Below are 21,849 nucleotides of genomic sequence, written 5' to 3'. Positions count from 1 at the left end.
TGCACCCCTCCTGCCCTGAGCTCCTGCATACCTCCCACCCCTCCCCTGAGATTCCCACCCCTGGCTTGACTCCTGTACCCATACCTCCCAGCCCCTTGCCCTCAACCCCTCACCTCCTGTCCTGAGCTCCCAACACCTTCCAGCCCTTTGCATTCAGGCCCCCTGCCCTGAATCCTGCAACCCCATGCCCTGAACCCCTGCACACTTCCCACTGAGCTCCCTACCCCGCCTTGACTTCTGTGTCCCCCACCTGCCCCGAGCCCCCATATTTCCCAGCCCCTTGTCTTCAGCCTGCCTTCCTAGCCCCCCAGCATATGTCATAGGAGTGTCAAATTTGCACTTGGAAAGAGGTCCACAAGTGTGGGCTTTGTACCTAAGAGGCACTACGAACCGGGATTCTATCATTACAAAGTGAGAAGGTGGGACTTTTACTGCAGTGCTTTTTCAGGTTTTGTTATCCAAGACAGGAGCATTGCTTTATAAGAAGTGAGAAATGTGTTAATTTCAAACCTGCCCGGCAGACAAAAAGCTGTTTAAGCATTGAACAATCGCTGCTTTTATCGGTTTTCCAGATCACATTAAGATTTTGCATCTGAGAGCTTTTCATCTTGTACTTTCTACTTATACCTGACAACAAAGGCGTTTAGTAGCCAAGTGGTAGTTAGTACTTCTTTAAAAGCATGTGCTTCACAAAACCAAGGTTTTATTCTACACAAGTGATTTTTTTTGGCTTTTTACATAATATTAAAAACAATATAACAATTCCATTTAGACCCGAAAATTAATTTTTTACAAGGTGCTTATTAAGGAATTGGATGTGAAAAGACATTTTATCGCCTATAACAGATGGCATTTTACAAATACAGTAAGAAAACTTGCATGACACATGTTGTTCATTTATTTTATGGTAAATTAGCACATTTGTTTTTAGCTCCTGTATTCATGCCATCTCCATCAGTAGTCCCTCTTTCACCGTATTCTCTCAATGTATCTTGGGAAAAGCCACAAAATAATGTAGCAAGAGGAGAAGTGATGGGATACAGCATCAACATAATTACCACACAAAACATCTTGCCAGCATTTTCTCAGGTATTGTTATCAATCTGTTTTCATTTTTTGCTGATCTGTGGAGGTATCAGCCTTGGTGTCATGGCAAAATTTTTATTTGCCTATTTACTGTATGTTCTGCTTACCTAATTTCCTCATCCAGCAGTTTGACATTCTTTTCATTTTCTGTAACATTGTGTGAATTGCATAAAGAGGCATTGAATTGTACCCCTGAAGAGAGTTGTATTTCAGAAATTCCCAGATATCAAGAGTCAATTCAGGTGAATTGTGTAAACCCCCTCAAGCTGTGCATATGTTGATTCTGTAAAAGAAGCATATATGTGTGCCCTCAGGGTGCCCAGCAATATGTGCAATCCAGGCATAGCCTCACTATTCCCTTGCTGGTGTTGACATCTCTGTTTTATTGAAAGGCTTGGTTGTTGTTTTTTTCAAAGCCTTCACTTTTGGAGTCTGGAGATTATGCAAGAATTTCAGCCTTTGTTTGTTCATGTGTGTGTGTGTGTGTGTGTGGGACCCTTGTTGTTTCAGGGAAAAGCTTAAAGTCACGATCTTCACATTCAAAAGGCAAATTAAAAGATTGAAACAATAGTGGGTCATCATCATGGCTTTTAAAAAAATACATGTAATGAGTTTTGGGGTCCTTCCTGATGATTGATGAATTGTTGGGGCTGGCAATCCTGCCTTACCCAGATGACTACTGATAGCTCCTTCAAGTACACTTGCTCCAGAGCTGTGCTAAAAGCAGGAATAATCTGTGTGCAAGGCACATGTAAATCGATCACTGTTGGAGTATGCCACAGGCGCTAACTTTCTACTATCTCAGACATGCTCCATGCCCACTCTGCCCCCTTCCCTCAATGCCCCCCCTTGCTCCATATTCTACTCCTCTTCCAAAGCTCCACCTCCATCCTGCTCTTTTCAGCTTCACTCTGCCCCTCCCCCAAGCTCTCACCATCCTCCCTCCACTTCCTTCTGCCCCTGACTTCTTCCACTCCTTCCCCCCCTCTCAGCACCTCCTCTTCACTGTAGAGCAAGGTGGAGGAGGAGGGGAGGAGCTTATCATTGGGTGACTGGTCAGTGGTCAGTGCTGAACCAATCCCAGAGCACCTATAGTGTCACATTGGCACCCATGGAGTTTGCGTAATGACTTTTACTCCATCCCAGAAAGTACCACTGCAATTCCACAAGCAGAAATCCTACACTGCGTGGAAATGTTTTGGGTGGAGCCCCAAATGGGAATGAAAAATGGTTGTAATGAACTTCTCATTATCCTGTGGCTTTTCTCTCTCTGTGTAAGTGTTGGTTAGAATTCAATCCATAGGTTATGAAGCACTCTGGGTACCTTTCAGGATGAAACGTACCATGTAAATGTAGGACTTGCAGTGTTAACCATTTTTGCAGTTTGATCACATTTGTTACAATATTCTTTCTTTCATTAAACTCCAGTTCCTGGAGTCTTTTTATTGTGAGGATTTCAGCTATTGGTTGTAAATTACAGGTTGGAACTCACTTGTCCAGCACCCTCAGGACCTGACCTGTCCTGAAGGAGGGAATTTGTGGGATCAGGGTCCTTGTCACCAACTCCCAGGGCACTCCCCCTCTCTGCAGCTGTGTCCATTCTAGCACCACTGCCACTGAGCTCCAGCCTGCAGAGCGTGGATTTGGGTTCCAACCTGCAGGAGCTCCCAGGAATGGAGCTCCCCAGCTGTAGCATCCCCACTTCTCCGCGCCTCACTGGGAATCCCGGGGGACGGAGCTTGTCGGCTGCCCTGCTTCCGCTGTGCTCTGCTGGGAGTCCCTGGGGATGGGACTTCCTGGCTGTCCCACTTTTGCTGCTGGCTGCCCCTCTGCTATCCCATGCGGCCAGGGCTCCCGTGATGGAGTTCACACTCCCAGGTGCTAGGGCTCTGATCCAGCAACATCTGTGGTCCTGCTGGATCATGGATGTTGCTGGACCACTGAGTCCTGGATTTTGGAGGTTCAACTTATAATAACCTTTTAGTCTTCTGGTTGAAAATATGAACCCTATAAAAGAGAAGGCAAGTAAAAAGAACTCCAGGTTTTTTAGGTCTTAGTCAGAATTTTTAAATGTTTGGGGTTGACCAAACTGAATTTATAATTTTAATTATTTTGGCAATTATATTGAATGAAAAATGCAACAAGCTGTCATGTTGTCCAGTAGCTAGAACAAGGAAATGCCAGACAGAACTCCTGCATTCTGATTCTGACATTGATTTAAGCATATAATTTATGGTACTGTTTCTATGCCTCCATATGCTTGTCTGTAAAATGGAGACCAGAATACTTAGACTCATAGACTTTAAGGTCAGAAGGGACCATTATGATCATCTAGTCTGACCCCCTGCACAGCGCAGGCCATAGAATCTCGCCCACCCCTTTAGAATAATCCTCTCACTTATGTCTCAGATATTGAAGCCTTCAAATACTTTGAAGGCCCCAACATGCAGAGAGTCCTTCAGCTGTGATCTGTGCCCAATGCTACAGAGGAAGGCGAAAAACCTCCAGGGCCTCTGCCAATCTACCCTGGAGGAAAATTCCTTCCTGACCCCAAATATGGCGATCAGCTAAACCCTGAGCATGTGGGCAAGACTCACCAGCCAGACACCCAGAAAGTTCCCTATAATGAATGGTCAATTAGTTACCAAGATCATGTTATTTCATCCAACCATCCCCTTATCATAGAATCATAGAACTGGAAGAGACCTCAGAAGGTCATCAAGTCCAGCCCCCCGCTCTAGGCAGGACCAATCCCATCTAAATCAACCCGGCCAGGGTTTTGTCAAGCCGAGACTTAAACACCTCTAGGGATGGAGACTCCACTACTTCCCTAGGTAACCCATTCCAATGCTTCACTACCCTCCTAGTAAAATAGTTTTTCCTAATATCCAATCTGGACCTCTCCCACCACAACTTGAGACCATTGCTCCTTGTTCTGCCATCTGTCACTACTGAGAACAGCCTCTCTCCATCCTCTTTGGAACCTCCCTTCAGGAAGTTGAAGGCTGCTATCAAGTCCCCCCTTACTCTTCGCTTCTGCAGACTAAACAGACCCAAGTCCCTCAGCCTCTCCTCGTAGGTCATATGCTCCAGACCCCTAATCATTTTGGTTGCCCTCCGCTGGACCCTCTCCAATGCGTCCGCATCCTTTTTGTAGTGGGGGGGCCAGAACTGGACACAGTACTCCAGATGTGGCCTCACCAAAGCCGAATAAAGGGGAATAATGACATCTCTGGATCTGCTGGCAATGCTCCTCTTAATGCAACCTAATATGCCATTAGCCTTCTTGGCTACAAGGGCACACTGTTGACTCATATCTAGCTTCTCATCCACTGTAACCCCCAGGTCCTTTTCTGCAGAACTACTACTTAGCTGGTTGGTCCCCAGCCTGTAACTATGCTTGGGATTCTTCCGTCCCAAGTGCAGGACTCTACACTTGTCTTTGTTGAATCTCATGAGATTTCTAGTGGCCCAATCCTCCAATATGTCTAAGTCACTCTGGACCCTATCTCTGCCCTTAAGCGTATCTACCTCTCCCCCTAGCTTAGTATCTACCTCTCCCCCTAGCTTGCCTACCTCATCAGATTTTTGAAACTGTAGCTTAATTATTTGTAAAGTGCTTGAGGCCCGAAGGGTTCCAATTGTGTGAGACTTTAGATTACTGGAGAAACAAGTACCTGAAATAATTTGAACTGAGGAACATCATCTTATTCAGGTTTACCTATTTCTAACCCCTTGATAAATTACTTTAATTTTGGGGTAAAATATGTCTTTTCTTATTATTTGCCAGTTCCCATCAGAATGTGTGCCACTCCTGTCTCTTATTCCACTATGATCAGATGGATAGACTTAGATTTCATCACCTAATGGTGACATCTTTGTCATCCATAAAGTGTTTTTAGTGATACCAGCACCATCACACAGCTTTATTAGGCAATAACTATGTCTTCTCATTTATCTACCCAGGAACTGGATTACAAAGAAGTGTGATAGAAGTATTATCATTTCAATCTTAGCTTGTTGAGATTCACCAAAATAATCCTTTTCTACTAATTGGTCTTGGCTAACCTTTCCATGTCTAAATGCAGGAATCTACAAATTTTGAGGTTAATTTATTTTTAGTGACCATAGCCTCTATTAACAGGAGTGAAAATATTATGTAACCAATACCATCTTCCATTTAATTTGCCTTGCAGGTTGTGTACATAGCTGAAGCTCATGAGCTGTCCTATATAGTGACGGGATTAAAACCGTACAGAAAGTACAACTTCACTATTACTCTCTGCAATCGAATTGGATGTGTAACTAGTGAACCAGGCATGGGACAAACCTTAGCAGCTGGTAAGGAAACAATCTGATCCATGTACAAAGTTGATGCAGCTTTCTAATGAGTACCATTACAGATGGTGATAGTTTGATGCACAGTGACAGGAAGAGGTGTTGTATTAATATAAAGTGACTTGCTTAATTATAATTTGTTTATCTTGGCAGTGTAAAAACAAAACAAAATGTTTTCCATGCAGGTTACCAGTATACCCTAATGTGATAGGATTTATGTGCTTCTCTCTCAATTACAAGTCGGTTATTTAGTTATCCTATTCCTCTTTGTTTATATCATGCCCATCCATAGCTCTTATGATGATTAGTGCTGATAATAAATCAGTTGCTTCTTTTAAGTGTCCCTGTGCCAGATTTTCAAATGAAGGCATGCAGAAGTGTATATGTGCTTTTTTATATGCCTGGCTTCACACACAAGTTGGGGTTGCATTCTTTTGTTACGAAATGGAATTGACCACTTGGACTAGCTTGTGTGTGAGGAATATTTGTGTACCTAAGCCAGGAACGCACTGATGTGCATGCATATTTTGGGTTTGCCCATTTGAAAATATTCAGGTCATGAAGTTTCTCTGTTACAGAACTGCAGTACTAGAAATATTACTTCTACCAAATCTGTGGAGTACTTGCTGTTGGGGTGCAGAATTGGCTGGTCACATTGGTCTTTCCTTATTTCCAGCTGGGGCATTATATTAAAAAAAATAATTTCACAATATTACCCATTTCCAATTACGCACCTGCTCTAGCTGTCACAGGAATGGTATGGGAACAGTAGCAGAGTTGATCCATGAAATGAGCTATCTATTGTGATGTGATCCATATTATGAAAAGAAAATTGAGAATCTCTGCTATGGAGGATATATTGTTTAGACTTTTTAATGTGCCCTTCTGCCCTACTATGGTTGCCTGTCTATTTTCAGTTACGGGAAAAATGATTTGTTTCCCTCCTGATGGACTCTGCTCCTTCACTGTTTAAATGGACAGAGTTGGCTCTGAGGGCCATGTCTTCTCAGTTACTAGAGAGATTCCTTTGCTCTCTTCATGCTGCAGCCCCTTTAAAAGCTTGACTTGTCTGTCTTGAGAATAACCCATCTCATATAAGCATGACTTTACTTCTCCACCATCATTCTGAATGGTTCAATTGTCATATATGGAACGGAGTATCAAAGTAGTGCCAGGCTGTTCAGTTCTGCACCATAGACACCTCACTGTTTCAAGGGATTCCAAGGGCTAATAGTCCCAGAAACCAATATGACCTACATAGGGCCCTTTGTGGTTACAAATTATCCAGCCTTGCTTGTCTATATTTATTCAAAGATCGAGAATGTATAGCTCTGTTAAGCTTGACAGCTTGTTTATGACTGTCTCCTCCCCATTTGTGTTAATGCTCAGGGACCTATCACATTAAAGAAGACAGAATACAAAACAGAGTAACAGACAGGAGTGGATTTATTAGACATTTCACATTATAACATTTTTCTGATTGCCATTTTCAGCTCTTGAAATTGACCACGTTGAGAATTGGAGGGTTGTATTGGATGCTCTCAATTGAAACAGTACTGCTGATGTTGATTTCCCCAGATTTTATGCTCATAAATTTTAAAATGTAAAGGACAAAACACTTGGCTTTTGCACGCCATTTCATCTTTCACCATTCAGGCTTTTCTTAAATATGGCAAATTGTTTAAAATCCTATCATTCAACATCTAAAACTACTTCAATAACAGTTTCATCCTGGGAGCAAATATTTCTAAAAATACATTTAAAATACATTTATTTAAAAAAAATAAAACCGACTTGTTTTTAATCTTTAAGTTAATATAAGAGCAAGGACAGTACGGGCTTGTCTAGACTGCATCCCTCTTTCGAAAGAGGGATGTGAATTAGGCAGATCGAAAGTGCAAATGAAGCATTGATTTAAATATCCCATGCTTCATTTGCATATGTGCACCCGATCGCTGTTTCAAAAAGGGGCATTTTGAAAGTGAAACCGCAGTCTAGACACAGTTCTTTCAGAAAAAAAAAACCCTTTTTCGAAAGATCCCATACTCCTCATTTTTTCAGGAGTACGGGATGTTTCGAAAAAGGGTTTTTTCCCAAAAGAACTGCATCTAGACTACAGTTTCACTTTTGAAATGCCCTTTTTCGAAACAGCGATTGGACGTGAATATGCAAAAGAAGCACAGGATATTTAAATCTGTGCTTCATTTGCACTTTCGATCTGCCTAATTTTGAAAGAGGGATGTAGTCTAGACATAGCCTACTAGACAGACTTGGAGATGAAATTCACATCTAGAGAATGAGGGGCTGATCGATCAGATGTTGGTCCAGGCAAAGTCCCCTTGGCACTACTGAGTGGTCAAAGGGGAATTAAAATTGCCTCGAAAGGGTAGGTGAGGATTCCCTGAGCATAAAGGAATCTCTTTTTTGGCAAAGAATCTGTGCCACTCCTTGCTGACCCCTTAGTGCAGAAGAAGCTTCCTGGAGGAAGTGTGGCTGTAGTGTGTTTCAGTGTAATGGTACAGCTTTACAACCCACTACAATTTAGAGCACCCTTGAGTTTTGTTTCAGCTTGTAGCAGAGCCGAATGCTGCTTCCAGATTTATGGAAACAGCTCATATTAACTTTTAGAAACAGAATTTAGCCCATTATCTCTTGCAGATACCATATTAGAAAGACCCTCCCATCTACCCACTCACCCACAGTCTCTTTTAAGGCACCACTGTAATTTCCAGACACAGCCAAAACTCAGAAGGGGTTTCTCAGATAATCCTGGGCTACAGTTCTCAGAAAATTTTACCTTTTGCCTCACTGTCCCCCCTTTTAAAAGATTCTTCTATGCTATTTTATTTGGGCACTGGCTCAAAAGTCTTTCTCCTTGGAGGCCCTCTTTTGCCTGTAGGCCCTTGAGGGACTGGAGGCAGTGGGAGCTGAGCAGTGTCTCTCAGGGTATGTCTAGACAGCAGCATTATTTTGGAATAATTGACATCTACACAGATAACAAAGAGCACGTCAACACTGCAAGTCATTATTTCGAAACAATGGCGAGCTGGAGGACTTCTTACTTCTACTCCTGTAAACCTCATTTAACAAGGAGTAAGGGGAGTTGAAGGAAGAGTGTTCTTCCTTCGGCTTCCTGCTGTGTAGACAGCACCAAAAGCCAAATTAAGCTATTTCAACTTCAGCTACGCAACTGATGTAGCTCAAGTCACATAGCTTAATTCGACTTTTGCCCTGCTGTGTAGATGTGAAAGAGGGAATTTCAGAGAAAGAGAGAGCTCAGAACGCAGAGTCAGGAGAGTGATTGTTCAGAAGAAGGATTAGAGCTGAAACTGAAAACTGCAGGGGGAGGGTTCTCCTGAAGTGGGGAGTAGCAGAGTCAGATCAAGCTGGTGAAAGCAGAAGGCAGTTGAGTTGCCTGTGAATTTCACGAGGATAAGGAGCTATGCCCACAGTGGGCTGAAAAGGGATGAGGTAGACTCCTGGCTCCCTACGCTGGATAGCTGAAGACTGGGAAATCATAGAGGGATAAGCTTGCTGTAGTCTCTGGGAAAGGGTTAGCTCCACACCTGGAAAGCAAACAGAGTAGATTCTGAGGGGGGAGGTGTGGGGAGGAGGTGAGGGCTGCTAGAGTGCAGAGAAAGGTGCTGGAGCTGGACTTAGAGTGTCAATGTACTATTGGGACTGAAAAGAGTGACTCTTTGAATGCTTGTTCACATCAATTCCAATCAAGTGTGTGCCCGTTGCATGCTTGAGCATCGGTGGTGGTGGTGGTGAGCAAGGGATTAGAAAGATGATACTTCATTCTCTCTAGGAGGTACAAATTCCTTTTTTCCCACCCTCATCCTACTCCATTGGTAGTATCTGCAGTGAACAAAAAGGAGAGGCAAAGCCAGCAAGTGCCGGCCCTGAAAGTCAAGTGGCCAAAAGATTAGACCTCTTTGGTAGAAAGATCTATGCAGCGGGTGGTCTTCAATTGAGCACAGCCAATCAACAGGCTGTCCTCAGTAGATATGCTTATATAACCCTTCTGCCCGGTAGGCCTGGCAGCAACCAGGGTCGGGTTCAATATCTAGGGGTCCATCTCACACAGAACCGGCTCAAGCCCCCATCCAGTAACCTGGGAAATTCATACACCCCTGGGTGCCTCTGAGAGGCAATGCTTCCCCACTCGCAAGCACAGAGTCTGAGTGTAGGAAAGAAACATTTAATGAAACAGAGAGAGAAGTCATACGGCATTAACTTGGGAAAATACCACAAACAGAGTTCATAGCCCAAACATGAGCCAAGCCCCCCCCCCCCAGCCAAGAATCCCCCTAAGTCCCAAAGTCTGACACCCCAAAAAGTCTCTGTCCCTGGTCAGTGCTACCCCAAGTCCAAAAGTTCACCCGCAGGGTTTTACCTCCCAAGGGTAGAAATGGGAGCGGGGGGATAGACAGGGTCACCTTACGTGGTCTCAGGCCGACGGCCCCACCTCTCTGTAGGATTCTGCTGCAGTCTTTAACACGAGTCACTCTGCCACGCTCCACCAGCTGTCTCATTCCACTCCACCAGATGCTCCGCTGGTCGCCTGCCGCCGCTCCTACTAGCCGCACCGTGCTGCTGATCGCCTGCCGCCATTCCTAGCCTGCCATCGCTCTTACCAGCCGTGTCATGCCGCTGGTCGCTGCTACTCGCCTGCCACTGCTCCTACCGGCTGCGCCATGCTGCTGGTCGCCTGCCACTGCTCTTACCGGCTGCCTGCTATTGGTTCCCACCAGCCACACGGCTGGCCGCCGCTGCTTCGCTGGCTGCAATGGGTCTGGCTCCCAGCCAAACCAGTGATTTCAGCTCTTAGTGATTTCAACTCTTTAGCCACCACCTAGACTGGCAAAAGATTCCAGTTTCCACTGGACTAGCAAAAAGACTCCTCATGGTCTGGCATAGACTGGCATGATTTTGCAGAAATACTTTTAATGGAAACGTTTTTCCGTTAAAAGTATTTCCACAAAAGAGCGTCTAGATTGGCACAGATGCTTTTGTGCAAAAAGTGCTTTTGCGCAAAAGCATCCATGCCCAGTATAGACGCATTTTTGAGCAAGAAAGCTCTGATGGCCATTTTAGCCATCAGGCTTTCTTACACAAAAAAATTAAGGTGCCTGTCTACACTGGCCCTCTTGTGCAAGAGGGCTTATCCCTGAGCAGGAGTGTCAAAGTATTTGCGCAAGAAGCACTGAATTCTTACATTAGAACATCAGTGCTCTTGTGCAAATTCAAGCAGCCTGTGTAGACAGCTGGCAAGTTTTTGCACAAAATCTTGCTAGTCTAGACACACCCATAGAGTCTGCTTTAGGTCTCTCCTTAAAATAAAGGGGGAAAGGGGCAGCTTGGGCCAGTCTTATAGCTCATACCTGATAGGTGTGAAGCAGGCTGACTCAAGCCCTTTAACCCTTCCCTGCAGTTCAGTTCACTCAACTCTGGAAGAGGGGAGGCTTGTTCCTCAGAGACCTCTTACGATGATGGTGTCTCTCCTGCAAGCACTGGTGTCATGTTTTACAGTTCCCACATTTAGGGGTAGCATGATTTGTGACCCCCACAACAGCCACAAATTATTTACAATACACCATATTCCAGTCCAACGCTGATCCTCCATCAGCCCTGGCTGAACTGGATTTACATAGCCATGCCTCGTATTTCCTCCCCTTCCTGGCATGAGCTGTATTTACATATCAACAGTTAACAGTTAATTATCTTGCAGAGCTAAACAATTGTAGTGGGCACACCCACGCCCAGGACAGCTCTCTTCTTTTAGCTGGCTGATAGCAAGCAGCAGTTCAGCCCCTACTTACACTTACAACTCTTGGGATGCCATGTCCAAGATTAAGGAACTCCTCCCTGCTGCTTTTAGGAAGTTTCAGCTGTCATTGGAGAGGGTAAGACTGTTGCCAGAACCTCGCTGCAAGCCCTTCTTGATTTGGCTGACTCAACAGCCAGAACCCTGTTCTCAGGGACAGTCATGCAGCGGTTGTCATGGCTCCAAGCATCTGGGCTGCCACCAGAGGTCCAGCAAACCCTCCAAGTCTTCCTGTTTGAAGGAAAAGGTCTATTTTCATAGCAAACAGGCACTAAGCAACATTCAGTGAAGGACCCGAGAGCTACCATTAAATCACTTGGTATGCATACTCCAGCCCCTCAAAGAAAACTGTCCAGACCACAGTCCTTACAGCACAGATATACACTGAGGCCCAGACAAGAATAGTTTCATCACTGGAACAAAAACATAGGCACAGGTCCTCTAATCAGCCCATGGGCCAGGGCTATAGCTCTATCAAATCTACTGCACACCCCAAATAGGGGGTTTGAAGATGCGCTCAAGGATAGTGTACCAGATCTAACCCAGGATCCACATCATGCTTTCTGAACCAACTCTCCCACTTCTTCTGTGTGTGGTCTCATATCACATCAGACCTGTGGGCTTTATGCATGGTTGGGGTGGGATATTCTCTTCAGTTCTCCTCCTCTCCTCCCTCATAACCCTCTTCTCCGTTCCCCTTCAGGGATCCCTTATGCAGGAGGTACAATTGGTCCTCATGCTAGGTGTGGTATAAGAGGTCCCTCACAATGTAAGAGACAAGGGGTTTTACTCACAATACTTCCTAATCCCCAAGGCCAAGGGAAGTCTGAGGCCCATATTGGATTTAAGAGGCCTCAACCAATACATGAAGGGACAAACGTTCTATATGGTATCTCTAGCCATCGTTATGCCTTTACTGATCTGGGAGACTGGCCTGCTGCCCTCAGCATGAATGATGCACAAATTCATATTGCAATTCTCCCTGTACACAGGTGATCTCTCAGGTTCATGGTGAACAACAACCATTTTCATTTTAAGTTCTCCTGTTCAACCAGAGTACTGCCCCACATGTGTTCACCAAATGCATGGCAGTGGTGGCAGCCTTTTTGCACATCAGAGAAGTCCAAATCTTATTTGTATTTTGTCGACTGGCTTCTGAAAGGCCATTCCAGAAAACAACGACAAGCTCATATTCAACTGACCCTGATCATATTCCAGTCACTAGGCCTGCTCCTAAACAAGTCCATACTGACTCCCATTCAAAGAATAGAGTTCATTGGGGATGATTCTCAATTTGATACAGGTGAGAGCCAGTCTCCCATCTCTAGGTTTCAAACCATGGCCAACATTGTAAGATCACTCATACAGTACCCAATCACGATGGCAAGAGTGTGTTTGTGCCAACTGGGACACATGGCATCTTGATCTTATATGATCAGTCATGCCTCAGGACACTCCAAGCTTGTCTAGCCTCAACACACCATCTAGTGCAAGACAGCCTGCACCTTGTAGTGACAATTTCCAACAATGTGATTACCACTCTCAGCTGGTGACTGGACCCTCACAAAGTATGCAAGGGAGTTCCTTTCAAATTCCCATCTCCTACACTGATGATGGTAACAGACGCATCGGACATCAGGTGGTTAAGCCCTTCTGAGGAACCTAAGAGCATGAGAGACCAAACAGATTCCAGACTACACATCAGTGACAAGGAACTCAGGGCGGTCAGGCTAGCCTGCCAGGTTTTCCAGTCCTAAATGCATGTCCTGTGTGTGGCAGCATTGACAGACAACCCCACTGCCATGTTTTACATAACGGGGGAGAACGGTCATTTCCACTCTGCCAAGAAGCTCTGAGTCTTTGGCACTTCTTCATAGTGCATTCCATTCACCTCAAGGCCCAGTACCTCCCAGGCTTGCAGCACAACCTGGTGGACAGTGTCAGCAGAACCTTTCTTACACACAATTGGTCCATCAGAACAGGTGTTATCTGTTCAATTTTCCTGTGGTAGGGGCTCCCCCAACTAGACTTATTCATTACCAGTGTCACCAAGAAGTGCAATACTTTCTGTTCATTCCAGAACCACAGCCCAGATTCTTCCACAAAAGCATTAATGATTCACGCAGGGTAGGGGGCAGTTACTGGCTGGCTGTGTCTACACTGGCACCCTTTTCCGTAAAAGGGATGCTAATGAGAGACTTCGGAATTGCAAATTCCGCGGGGGATTTAAATATCTCCCGCGGCATTTGCATGAACATGGCTGCCGCTTTTTTCCGGCTCAGGGATTTGCCGGAGAAAAGGGCCAGTCTAGATGGGATCTTGTGGAAAATAAACCCTTTTCCGGAAGATCCCTTATTCCTACTTGAAAGTTTGTTCATGCAAATGCCGCGGGGGATATTTAAATCCCCCGTGGAATTTGCAATTCCGAAGTGTCTCATTAGCATCCCTTTTACGGAAAAGGGTGCCAGTGTAGACACAGCCTATGTGTTTCCCTCAATATTGCTGATTCACAAGGTCCTGATGAAGATATACAGGGATGGAGCAGATATAATACTTGCTTCGGCATGGACACACTAAGGGTATGTCTACACTACAAAGTTAATTCGAACTAACAGAGGTTAGTTCGAATTAACTTTGATAGGCGCTACACTAGCGCTCCGCTAGTTCGAACTTAATTCGAACTAGCGGAGCGCTTAGTTCAAACTAGGTAAACCTCATTCCACGAGGACTAAGCTTAGTTCGAACTTACTAGTTCGAATTAAGGGCTGTGTAGCCCCTTAATTCGAACTAGTGGGAGGCTAGCCCTCCCCAGCTTTCCCTGGTGGCCACTCTGGCCAACAACAGGGAAACTCTATTGCCCCCCTCCTGGCCCTGGAACCCTTAAAGGGGCACGGGCTGGCTACGGTGCCCATGCCAGGTGCAAGCCTGCCAGCACCCAGCCAGCAGACCCTTCACCTGGCACGGATTGAGCCAGCCACCCGATGCCCCCCAGCCATCCCCCTCTTCCCGGGACCAGGCTGGCGGCTCCCAGGAGCTTGCCCGGGACCGCAAGAGGCGGGCACCCGCCTGGTCCAGTGCAGACATCGTGGACCTCGCACAGGAAAGCGACTGTCTAGGGCAGGAGAGCTGCCAGCCTGGCCACCCAGGAGCAGGTTTGCATGAAAATCAAGGTGGTCCACTGAGACCTCCAACCCTGAGCCCTGAGCTTAGAATGGCTGTACTGGGTCAGACCAAAGGTCCATCTAGCCCAGTAGCCTGTCTGCCGACAGCAGCCAACCCTAGGGACCCTGGAGGGGATGGACCAAAGACAGTGACCAAACCATTTGTCTCGTGCCATCCCTCTCCAGCCTTCCACAAACTTCGGGCAGGGACACCACTCCTACCCCCTGGCTAATACCACTACATGGAGCCAACCTCCATGAATTGATCTCACTTCTCTTTAAACTCTGTTCTAGTTCTAGCCTTCACAGCCTCCTGCAGCAAGTTCAACAGGTTGACTCTTTGCTTTGTGAAGAAGAATTATCTGTTATTAGTTTGAAGCCTGCTACCCATTCCTTTCCTTTGGTGTCCTCTAGTCTTTCTATTATGGGAACTAATTAAGAACTTTTCTGTATGCACCCTCTCCACCCCACTCATGCTTTTATAGACCTCTATCATATCCCCCCTCCATCTCCTCTTTTCTAAGCTGAAAAGTCCCAGTCTGTTTAGCCTCTCTTCATATGGGACCTGTTCCAAACCCCTCATCATTGTAGTTGCCCTCCCCTCTCCCACCCTCTCTCTTCCCCTCTCCCACCTCCTTTTCCCAGTCTCCCCCAGTTTTGTTCAATAAAGAGAGATTCTGTTTTTGAACACAATTGTCCTTTATTTTGTACATCAGGAAGGGGGGCTAGAGAGGGGTAAGTGGAAGGAGGTGAGGGAGGACTGGGGTACGAGCCCCCGATGGGGAGGACTGGGCTGGCTCTGTGGGCTTCTAGGCGTGGAACCTCTCCTGCATCCCCCCAATTGCCCCCTCTTCCCAGATGGCAGCCTGCAGCAAGTGCAGCCGGTCTGATGGCCGAGTGCTGTGATGTGCCCAGTGTGGGTACTCCGGGCAATCCAAACCAGGACTGCTTTGCAAGCGGGGCACCCCTGAGAACTGTCTGTCCGGGGTGGGGGTCGGGTTCCTTTAAGCGCAGCTCTCGGCTAGCCTGAGACAGCATCTCCACGCTCTAAGTCCTCATCTGATGCCCTGCTGGCACTGCTTCCGGCCATCCTTAACCCCGGGTCAGGGTCCACTCTGTGTGGACATGCTAGTTTGAATTAGCAAAACGCTAATTCGAACTAGTTTTTTAGTCTGGATGCGTTAGTTCGAATTAGCTTAGTTCGAATTAACTAATTCGAACTAAGTTAGTTTGAATTAGCGCTGTAGTGTAGACATACCCTAACATTGGTTCACTACCCTGCTAGAGTTGCCAGTGGAGGCTCCAATATCTCTACCACTGTACCTGGACCTCATTTTCCAGGATAAGGGTCACCTTAGGCTCCCAGACCTCCAGTCCCTCCATCTCATGTCATGGAGACTGCACAGTTTAACACTTTAGAATGGCAATGTTTAGCTCTGGCTTAAGAGCTACTCTTACCTGGACAAATGGAAGAGGTTCTCCTGTTGGTGTTTTCCCATGTGTGCCCCCTGTTACACCAAAATTCCCACTGGAGACCACCCAGGGTTACACTAGTATGGATTTATTGATTGCTTGAAGAAGTAACGCTCCACTATATGTATGATATGGTTAAACTAAAGAGACTAGAGCTGCTGCTTAAGGTTTAAACTAAAGGGGGGAAAGCTATCTCACACCCTCACCCTCTCCCACGCACATGTACACCCCTTCATTTATTCATTCACACACATTCATTCCTGCCCTCAGGCACTCACACAGGCATATGGGTTGCAGAAGGAGCCAAGGCATGTTGCACCGGAATGGTCTGTCTGCTGATCATGGTTGGGGAGCTGGTCAGCAAAGAGAGCTACTGCCACATGCTCTCTCCTTTTATTGCCTCTGTACAACTCCTGTGAGTCATCCACATTCGTCACCAAGGAGCATGCCCAGACTGTCCTTGATCCAGGTCCTTTGTTTGCTCAGCCTAAATTGGTTTGATGACTCATCTCCTGGTTCCATGTGCTCAGCCTTGCATTTTCTAATCCCAAACACACAATAGTCTCCACTCACACACACACATTCATATCTCAGAGGAGAATGCAGTTTAGAGCAAGTTACAAGCAAAGTGGCAGAGAGTTATAAAGATTACAAAGTTGCAAGGCTCAACAATCACTAAGCCCGTGGTCCCCAACCCGGTGCCCGCGGGTGCCATGGCGCCCGCCAGGCCCTTTACATGCACCTGCGGAGCAATCTGAGCTGGCCCCGCCCCCGGGCATGTGGCAGGTGCCAGCCCCGGGCGCATGGCCGGCCCCGGGGGCGCCGCGCGTGCCCTTGCCGGCCCTGGCGCTGGCCCTGGCCTTGTCCCCGCCCCCGGGGGCGCTGCGCGTGCCCTTGCTGGCCCTGGCGCTGGCCTTGGCCCCGCCTCCGGGGGCGCTGTGCATGCCCTTGCCGGCCCCGGCCGCACTGGCCCCGGCCACGTGGAACCTGGGCAGCCCCTGCCCGGGATCGCAGCACATGCCGGTGCCGACCTCGGGCTTGCAGCACATGCTTGGTCCCGCCCCCGGTCACATGGCCTGTGAGCGGCCCTGTGCCCGTATGCACAGCGCGTGAGCGGCCCCGCCCCCACGCGCCCGGCAGCCCCAAAACGTTGGGGACCACTGCACTGAGCTTACAGTAAATTTCTGAACTTACAAAGCAAAGTTGCTGAGAGTTACAAAATTGCAAGGTTTTACAAAGATTACAGAGTTGCAAGGTTTAAAAGGCAATGCAGCTGAAACAGTTACAAAGCTTCAGAGAATCATTTACAAATCATCAGTAATTAAGTGATTTAGAAGACAACTGTCCCCCAGCAATGCAGTCAGCAGGAGGTTTTTGTTAGTCCGTATTTCATGTGTTAGCAGGATCTTAGGGTTTAGTGTATTTCCAGAAAATCCAGTAATAGCTCGGGCAGAAGCTTTTATGCAATACACCCATTCCCCTTATCTTGGGATTACCTCCTCCATTTGTGAATGCAAGGCCTGGCATCCTCCTCAATTTAGGGTCTATCCAGGTACTCTAACAATTCTACCTCTGGCAAGACATTTTCCTTCCAGTTTTCCAGCTGAAACCACACACAAATGCCCAACAACAGGTGCTGCACATGCTAGATGTGTGTAAAGCCCTTGCATTTTATACTGATTGCACAAGGCCTTTTAGGAAGTCTACCCAGCTCTTTGTAGTTATAGCTGACAGGATGAAGGGTTGCCCAGAATCTACACAACAAGGGTGGCACAGGGAGGAGGGGGGAAATTGTTCTCCTTGGCATCTGCTGATAAGTCAAGAAGCAATGGGCTTAAGCTGCAGAAAGGGAGGTTTAGGTTGGACATTAGAAAAAACTTCGTAACTGTCAGGGTCATTAAATACTGGAATAAATTGCCAAGGGAGACTGTGGAATCTCCATCATTGGAGACATTCAAGTGCAGTTTAGACAGACATCTATCACAAATGATATTGACTGTGCTTGGTCCTGCCATGAAGGCAGGAGACAGGACTTGATGACCTCTCGAGGTTCCTTCCAGTTCTAGTATTCTATGATTATGGATCTCCAGGGAGTATCTGGTCACAAAAAAGTTATTCAAAATATAGTTGCATAGAATATTAGGAATATTTGCATCACTCCCTGAATATTAAAATGAGTTTAGAGATGCTTGTCATTAAGGATTTCTAGTTAATTTCAGTGGTGCTGGAACTGTTTGTACAGTTGGGTGCTCTGAGCCATTGAACCAATCTGTACAGCTTATATATAATGGAAAGTATTTTCCATTGAAAAGGCCACGGGGTGTTGCAGCACCCTTATATCCCATAATTCCAGCACCTATGGTTCATTTTGACTTTAGATTATATACTTAATGCAGATTTCTCAAAGGCAAAATGTGTAGGTGCTCAAAAGTTTTCAGTCAGGCACGGAGCTTATTAGGGTATGTCTACACTACAGAGGGTTTTTTTTTTTTTTGAAAAACAGCTGTTTTTCTGAAAAAAAGTCACTTACGTCTACACTGCAGTTGTGTTCCTTCAGAAAAAAATCGAAAGAACAGGGGGGTTTTCCGACATTGGTAAACCTCTTTCTATGAGAAACAAGCCTTTTTGTGAAAGAGCTTTTTCAGAAAAAGACACGTGTGGACGAGGAATTGGGGGAAGAAAAGGAAAGAGGAAAAAGCACAACTGCCCTGGTGGCTACTCCACCCATAGTAATCACCAGGGCTCGACAAATCAGCTCGCCCACTTGCCTGTGGCAAGTAGATTTTGGCAGCTGGCAAACTGTGATGGGGTGGAGCCGCCCCGTGGCAGTGAGGGCGACCCGCCCCATACTTCAATGGCACCGGCCCCCATGCTGCATGGGCAGCACGGCATTCTGACAGTGGTCTGCACTGCTTGCTCCCGTGCGGCCACCCAGCTGAGCGGCATGCAGGGAGGCCAAGTTCTGGGACGGGAGCCAGAGCATAAGAACGGCCGTACTGGATCAGACCAAAGGTCCATCTAGCCCAGTAGCCTGTCTGCCGACAGTGGCCAGCACTAGGTGCCCCAGAGAGGGTGGACCAAAGATAATGATCAAGCGATTTGTCTCCTGCTATCCTTCTTCTGCCTCTGACAAACAGAGGCCAGGGACACTATTTCTATCCCCTGGCTAATAGCCTTTTATGGACCTAACCTCCATGAAATTATCTAGCTTCTCTTTAAACTCTGTTATAGTCCTAGCCTTCACAGCCTCCTCTAGCAAGGAGTTCCACAGGTTGTCAATGCGCTGTGTGAAGAAGAACTTTCTTTTATTAGTTTTAAACCTGCTACCCATTAACTTCATTTGGTGTCCTCTAGTTCTGCTATTAGGGGAACTAATAAATAACTTTTCTTTATTCGCCCTCCCATACCACTCATGATTTTATATACAGTACCTCTATCATATCCTCTCCTTAGTGTCTCCGCTCTGGGTTGCTTCCTACCTCTGCTTCTCCTTTCACATCCTTTGCCCCCATGCTCTGCTCTATGCTTCACTCCCCGTTTCCCTCCTGCTTTCTCTGACCTCCTCTGTCTCTCGTCCCCCTCCTCTCTACTCCACTCTGACCCTTCACTCCTCCGCCCACCGCCATTTTCTAGCTCGCTTCTCTGTTCTCCCCTCTCCCTCCATTACTCTCCTCCATCTCCTCTCACCTCTGCCTCCCTCCTCTCTTCTGCTCTCCTCTGCTCCCCTTTTGAATGCAGTGCTATCTTGCGCTGGCACCTCTCCTCCTGACATCAGGGATGCACGCATACTCTGGCCTCACCCTAAGCCCGCATGTGTGGCCCTGTCCCCACTTCTGGCACCCGTCCCAGGACTCAGCCCCCTTGCACGCTGCTCAGCTGGGCGGCCGTACGGGAGCCAGCGGTGCAGACCGCTATCAGAACGCTGCGCTGCCCTTGCAGCACGGGGGTCGGTGCCGTTGAAGTGTGGGGCAGGTCGTCCTCGCTGCTACGGTTGTCCTGATCATCCCATTCTCCAGGTGGTGCGCACCTGCACGGTGGGGGTCACACGGTGAGGGTGGTGAGTCCCTTTTTTGTCTGGCGAGTAGGGTTTTCTATAATTTGTCGAGCCCTCGTAATCAAAGCTTACATTCGAGATCAAATCCACCCAGTCTGGATGCTACCTTTTGAAAAAACAGATCATTTTTCCGATGCACTTTTGCAGCGTGGACGCTCTCTTTTGGAAGAAGTTTTTCAGAGGATATCTTTTCGAAAAGCTTCTTCCGAAAGAAACCTGCAGTCTAGACATCGCCTTAGTTTAGTCACTTTCTCCCCCACCTTCCTATTCCTGGTTTGTGACATTTCAGCAGACTAGAATTAGCTATGTGATGTCTATAACAGACAGTAATTGCTTATCCTATAGATTTCAGTATCAAATATTCAGTGTGCCTTAAACAATGTATACAGCTGTGTTTCATTAGCTACTGTGTGACTGAACTTACTTTTTGTAATTAAGTTTGTCTTTCATTTGCCCTTTTGTAAGATTGAAAAAAATCGTAAATTTAACATTTGTTTTTAAGAAACACCAAAACACACACTTGTGACTGCTGCCATTCACCCCAGAACATTGCATTAGTACTCCTTTGCTTTTGATGACAATTATAGGGTTCATAAGCTAATGTGTAGAAGATATTCTTCCAGCAGCAGCTGCATCTGGCTTCTTGGCAAACTCCTTACACAGTTGTATTGGTGGCTTTAGAGTTGCCTCTGGGTTGATAGGGGTAATGATGCTGATGGACTGTCTGGGCTGTCTTATGATCCTGGATGTCATGTTATTTTTTGATTACCATTTTAATTTAAGTAATTTTGTCCACTTTTCTCCATTTACAAATAAAGTCCAGTGCAAACCCTTTTGGAGAGCTACATTCCATTTTCACTAGCAATGCATCACTTGCTTATGCCTTTCACAAATTGGTTTTATGCACAATTCTAAGCAACAGTGTTAAAACAACCCATATCCCCTTATGCTGGTAATTAATCATGCATTAACTTTTCTCTCTCTATTAAAAGTAAAATATGAAGGCTTTTGCTGCTCGTCTGAAAACACACATTGTTTTGCATGCATGTACATAAGTCTTTTCATTGCGAATAAGACCCAAAGTGATTAAACAAGCTCTCTTAATATGTTAATTTATAATTTTAATTACAACAATCTTGTATATATAGTCATTAGTGAATACTAATATAAATATTTTTCTACCTTTTTATTCATAATGCATAAACCAATCATCCAGTTACTTCTCGGCAGTTGCCTGTTTTTGTTTCATAATACAATCTTTGTTCTTAGTTATGAATGCATTTTGTTCATTCCTGTCTTGAATAATCCCTCATTAAGCTAGTCACTTTCTGCTCCATGCTAAAAAGGAAAAATTATCATGCAAATGTGGCATGCCATATTAAAAAGCACATTACCAAACACTTTTGTTGCTGTCCTTCAATTAGTTTCCCTTCTTTGAATTTAATTTCATTTGTTGTTAAACTACTGACTTGATGTATGGACTCATGAATTTGAGGCTGCTGCCAAGAATGTAGAAGGCAAAAAATAAATAAATAAATAAATAAAAAATCAAAGACTCTTCAGAACGCAGCAGAGGCAAAACTGAAATGAATTTGTTTCACCTTTGACAATAACACTTGAACAGCATTGGAGTCGTCTGATGATTCAGCTTGGCTAATTATCCGATTATTTATTTCAAGAACAAAGGGGCTGTGTTACAATTATAGAAGTGTAAAGTAATCTGAGAAATTTGGTAATGACAGATGACTTAAATAACTTCGGAGATAAACAGTATCTGCTCAAATTTGTGTCTCTGAGTGTTCTCGGGCTGTAGCTAAACTCCTCTTTGAGTCTTGGAAAAATAGTAGAAAGCCAAAAGTTGCTGTTGTTCTCCCAACATTTCACTTGAGAAAGAAGCTCAAATTATT

At 45.8% G+C, this 21,849-nt stretch overlaps 1 protein-coding gene and 1 long non-coding RNA gene across 2 annotated transcripts in view; one reads left to right on the top strand and one right to left on the bottom strand.

Annotated features, from left to right (window-relative positions):
• Window positions 1–21,849, top strand: part of LOC142828021 (usherin-like) — a 178,040-nt gene that overhangs the window by 151,489 nt on the left and 4,702 nt on the right. Inside the window, exons 18-19 of the mRNA XM_075925196.1 lie at window positions 932–1,089; window positions 5,283–5,427. Of these exons, the coding sequence (XP_075781311.1) occupies window positions 932–1,089; window positions 5,283–5,427 (303 nt within the window). The remainder of the gene's footprint in view (window positions 1–931; window positions 1,090–5,282; window positions 5,428–21,849) is intronic.
• The window catches only part of LOC142828022 (uncharacterized), a 30,128-nt gene that overhangs the window by 5,577 nt on the left and 2,702 nt on the right, over window positions 1–21,849 (bottom strand). The gene's annotated exons all lie outside the window — the stretch shown is intronic.

Source organism: Pelodiscus sinensis, chromosome 3, assembly GCF_049634645.1.
Source record: "Pelodiscus sinensis isolate JC-2024 chromosome 3, ASM4963464v1, whole genome shotgun sequence".
Classification (NCBI taxonomy): Eukaryota; Metazoa; Chordata; order Testudines; family Trionychidae; genus Pelodiscus; species Pelodiscus sinensis.
The sequence above is the reverse complement of the archived record's forward strand: the minus strand, read 5'-3'. Positions and strand labels throughout refer to the sequence as shown.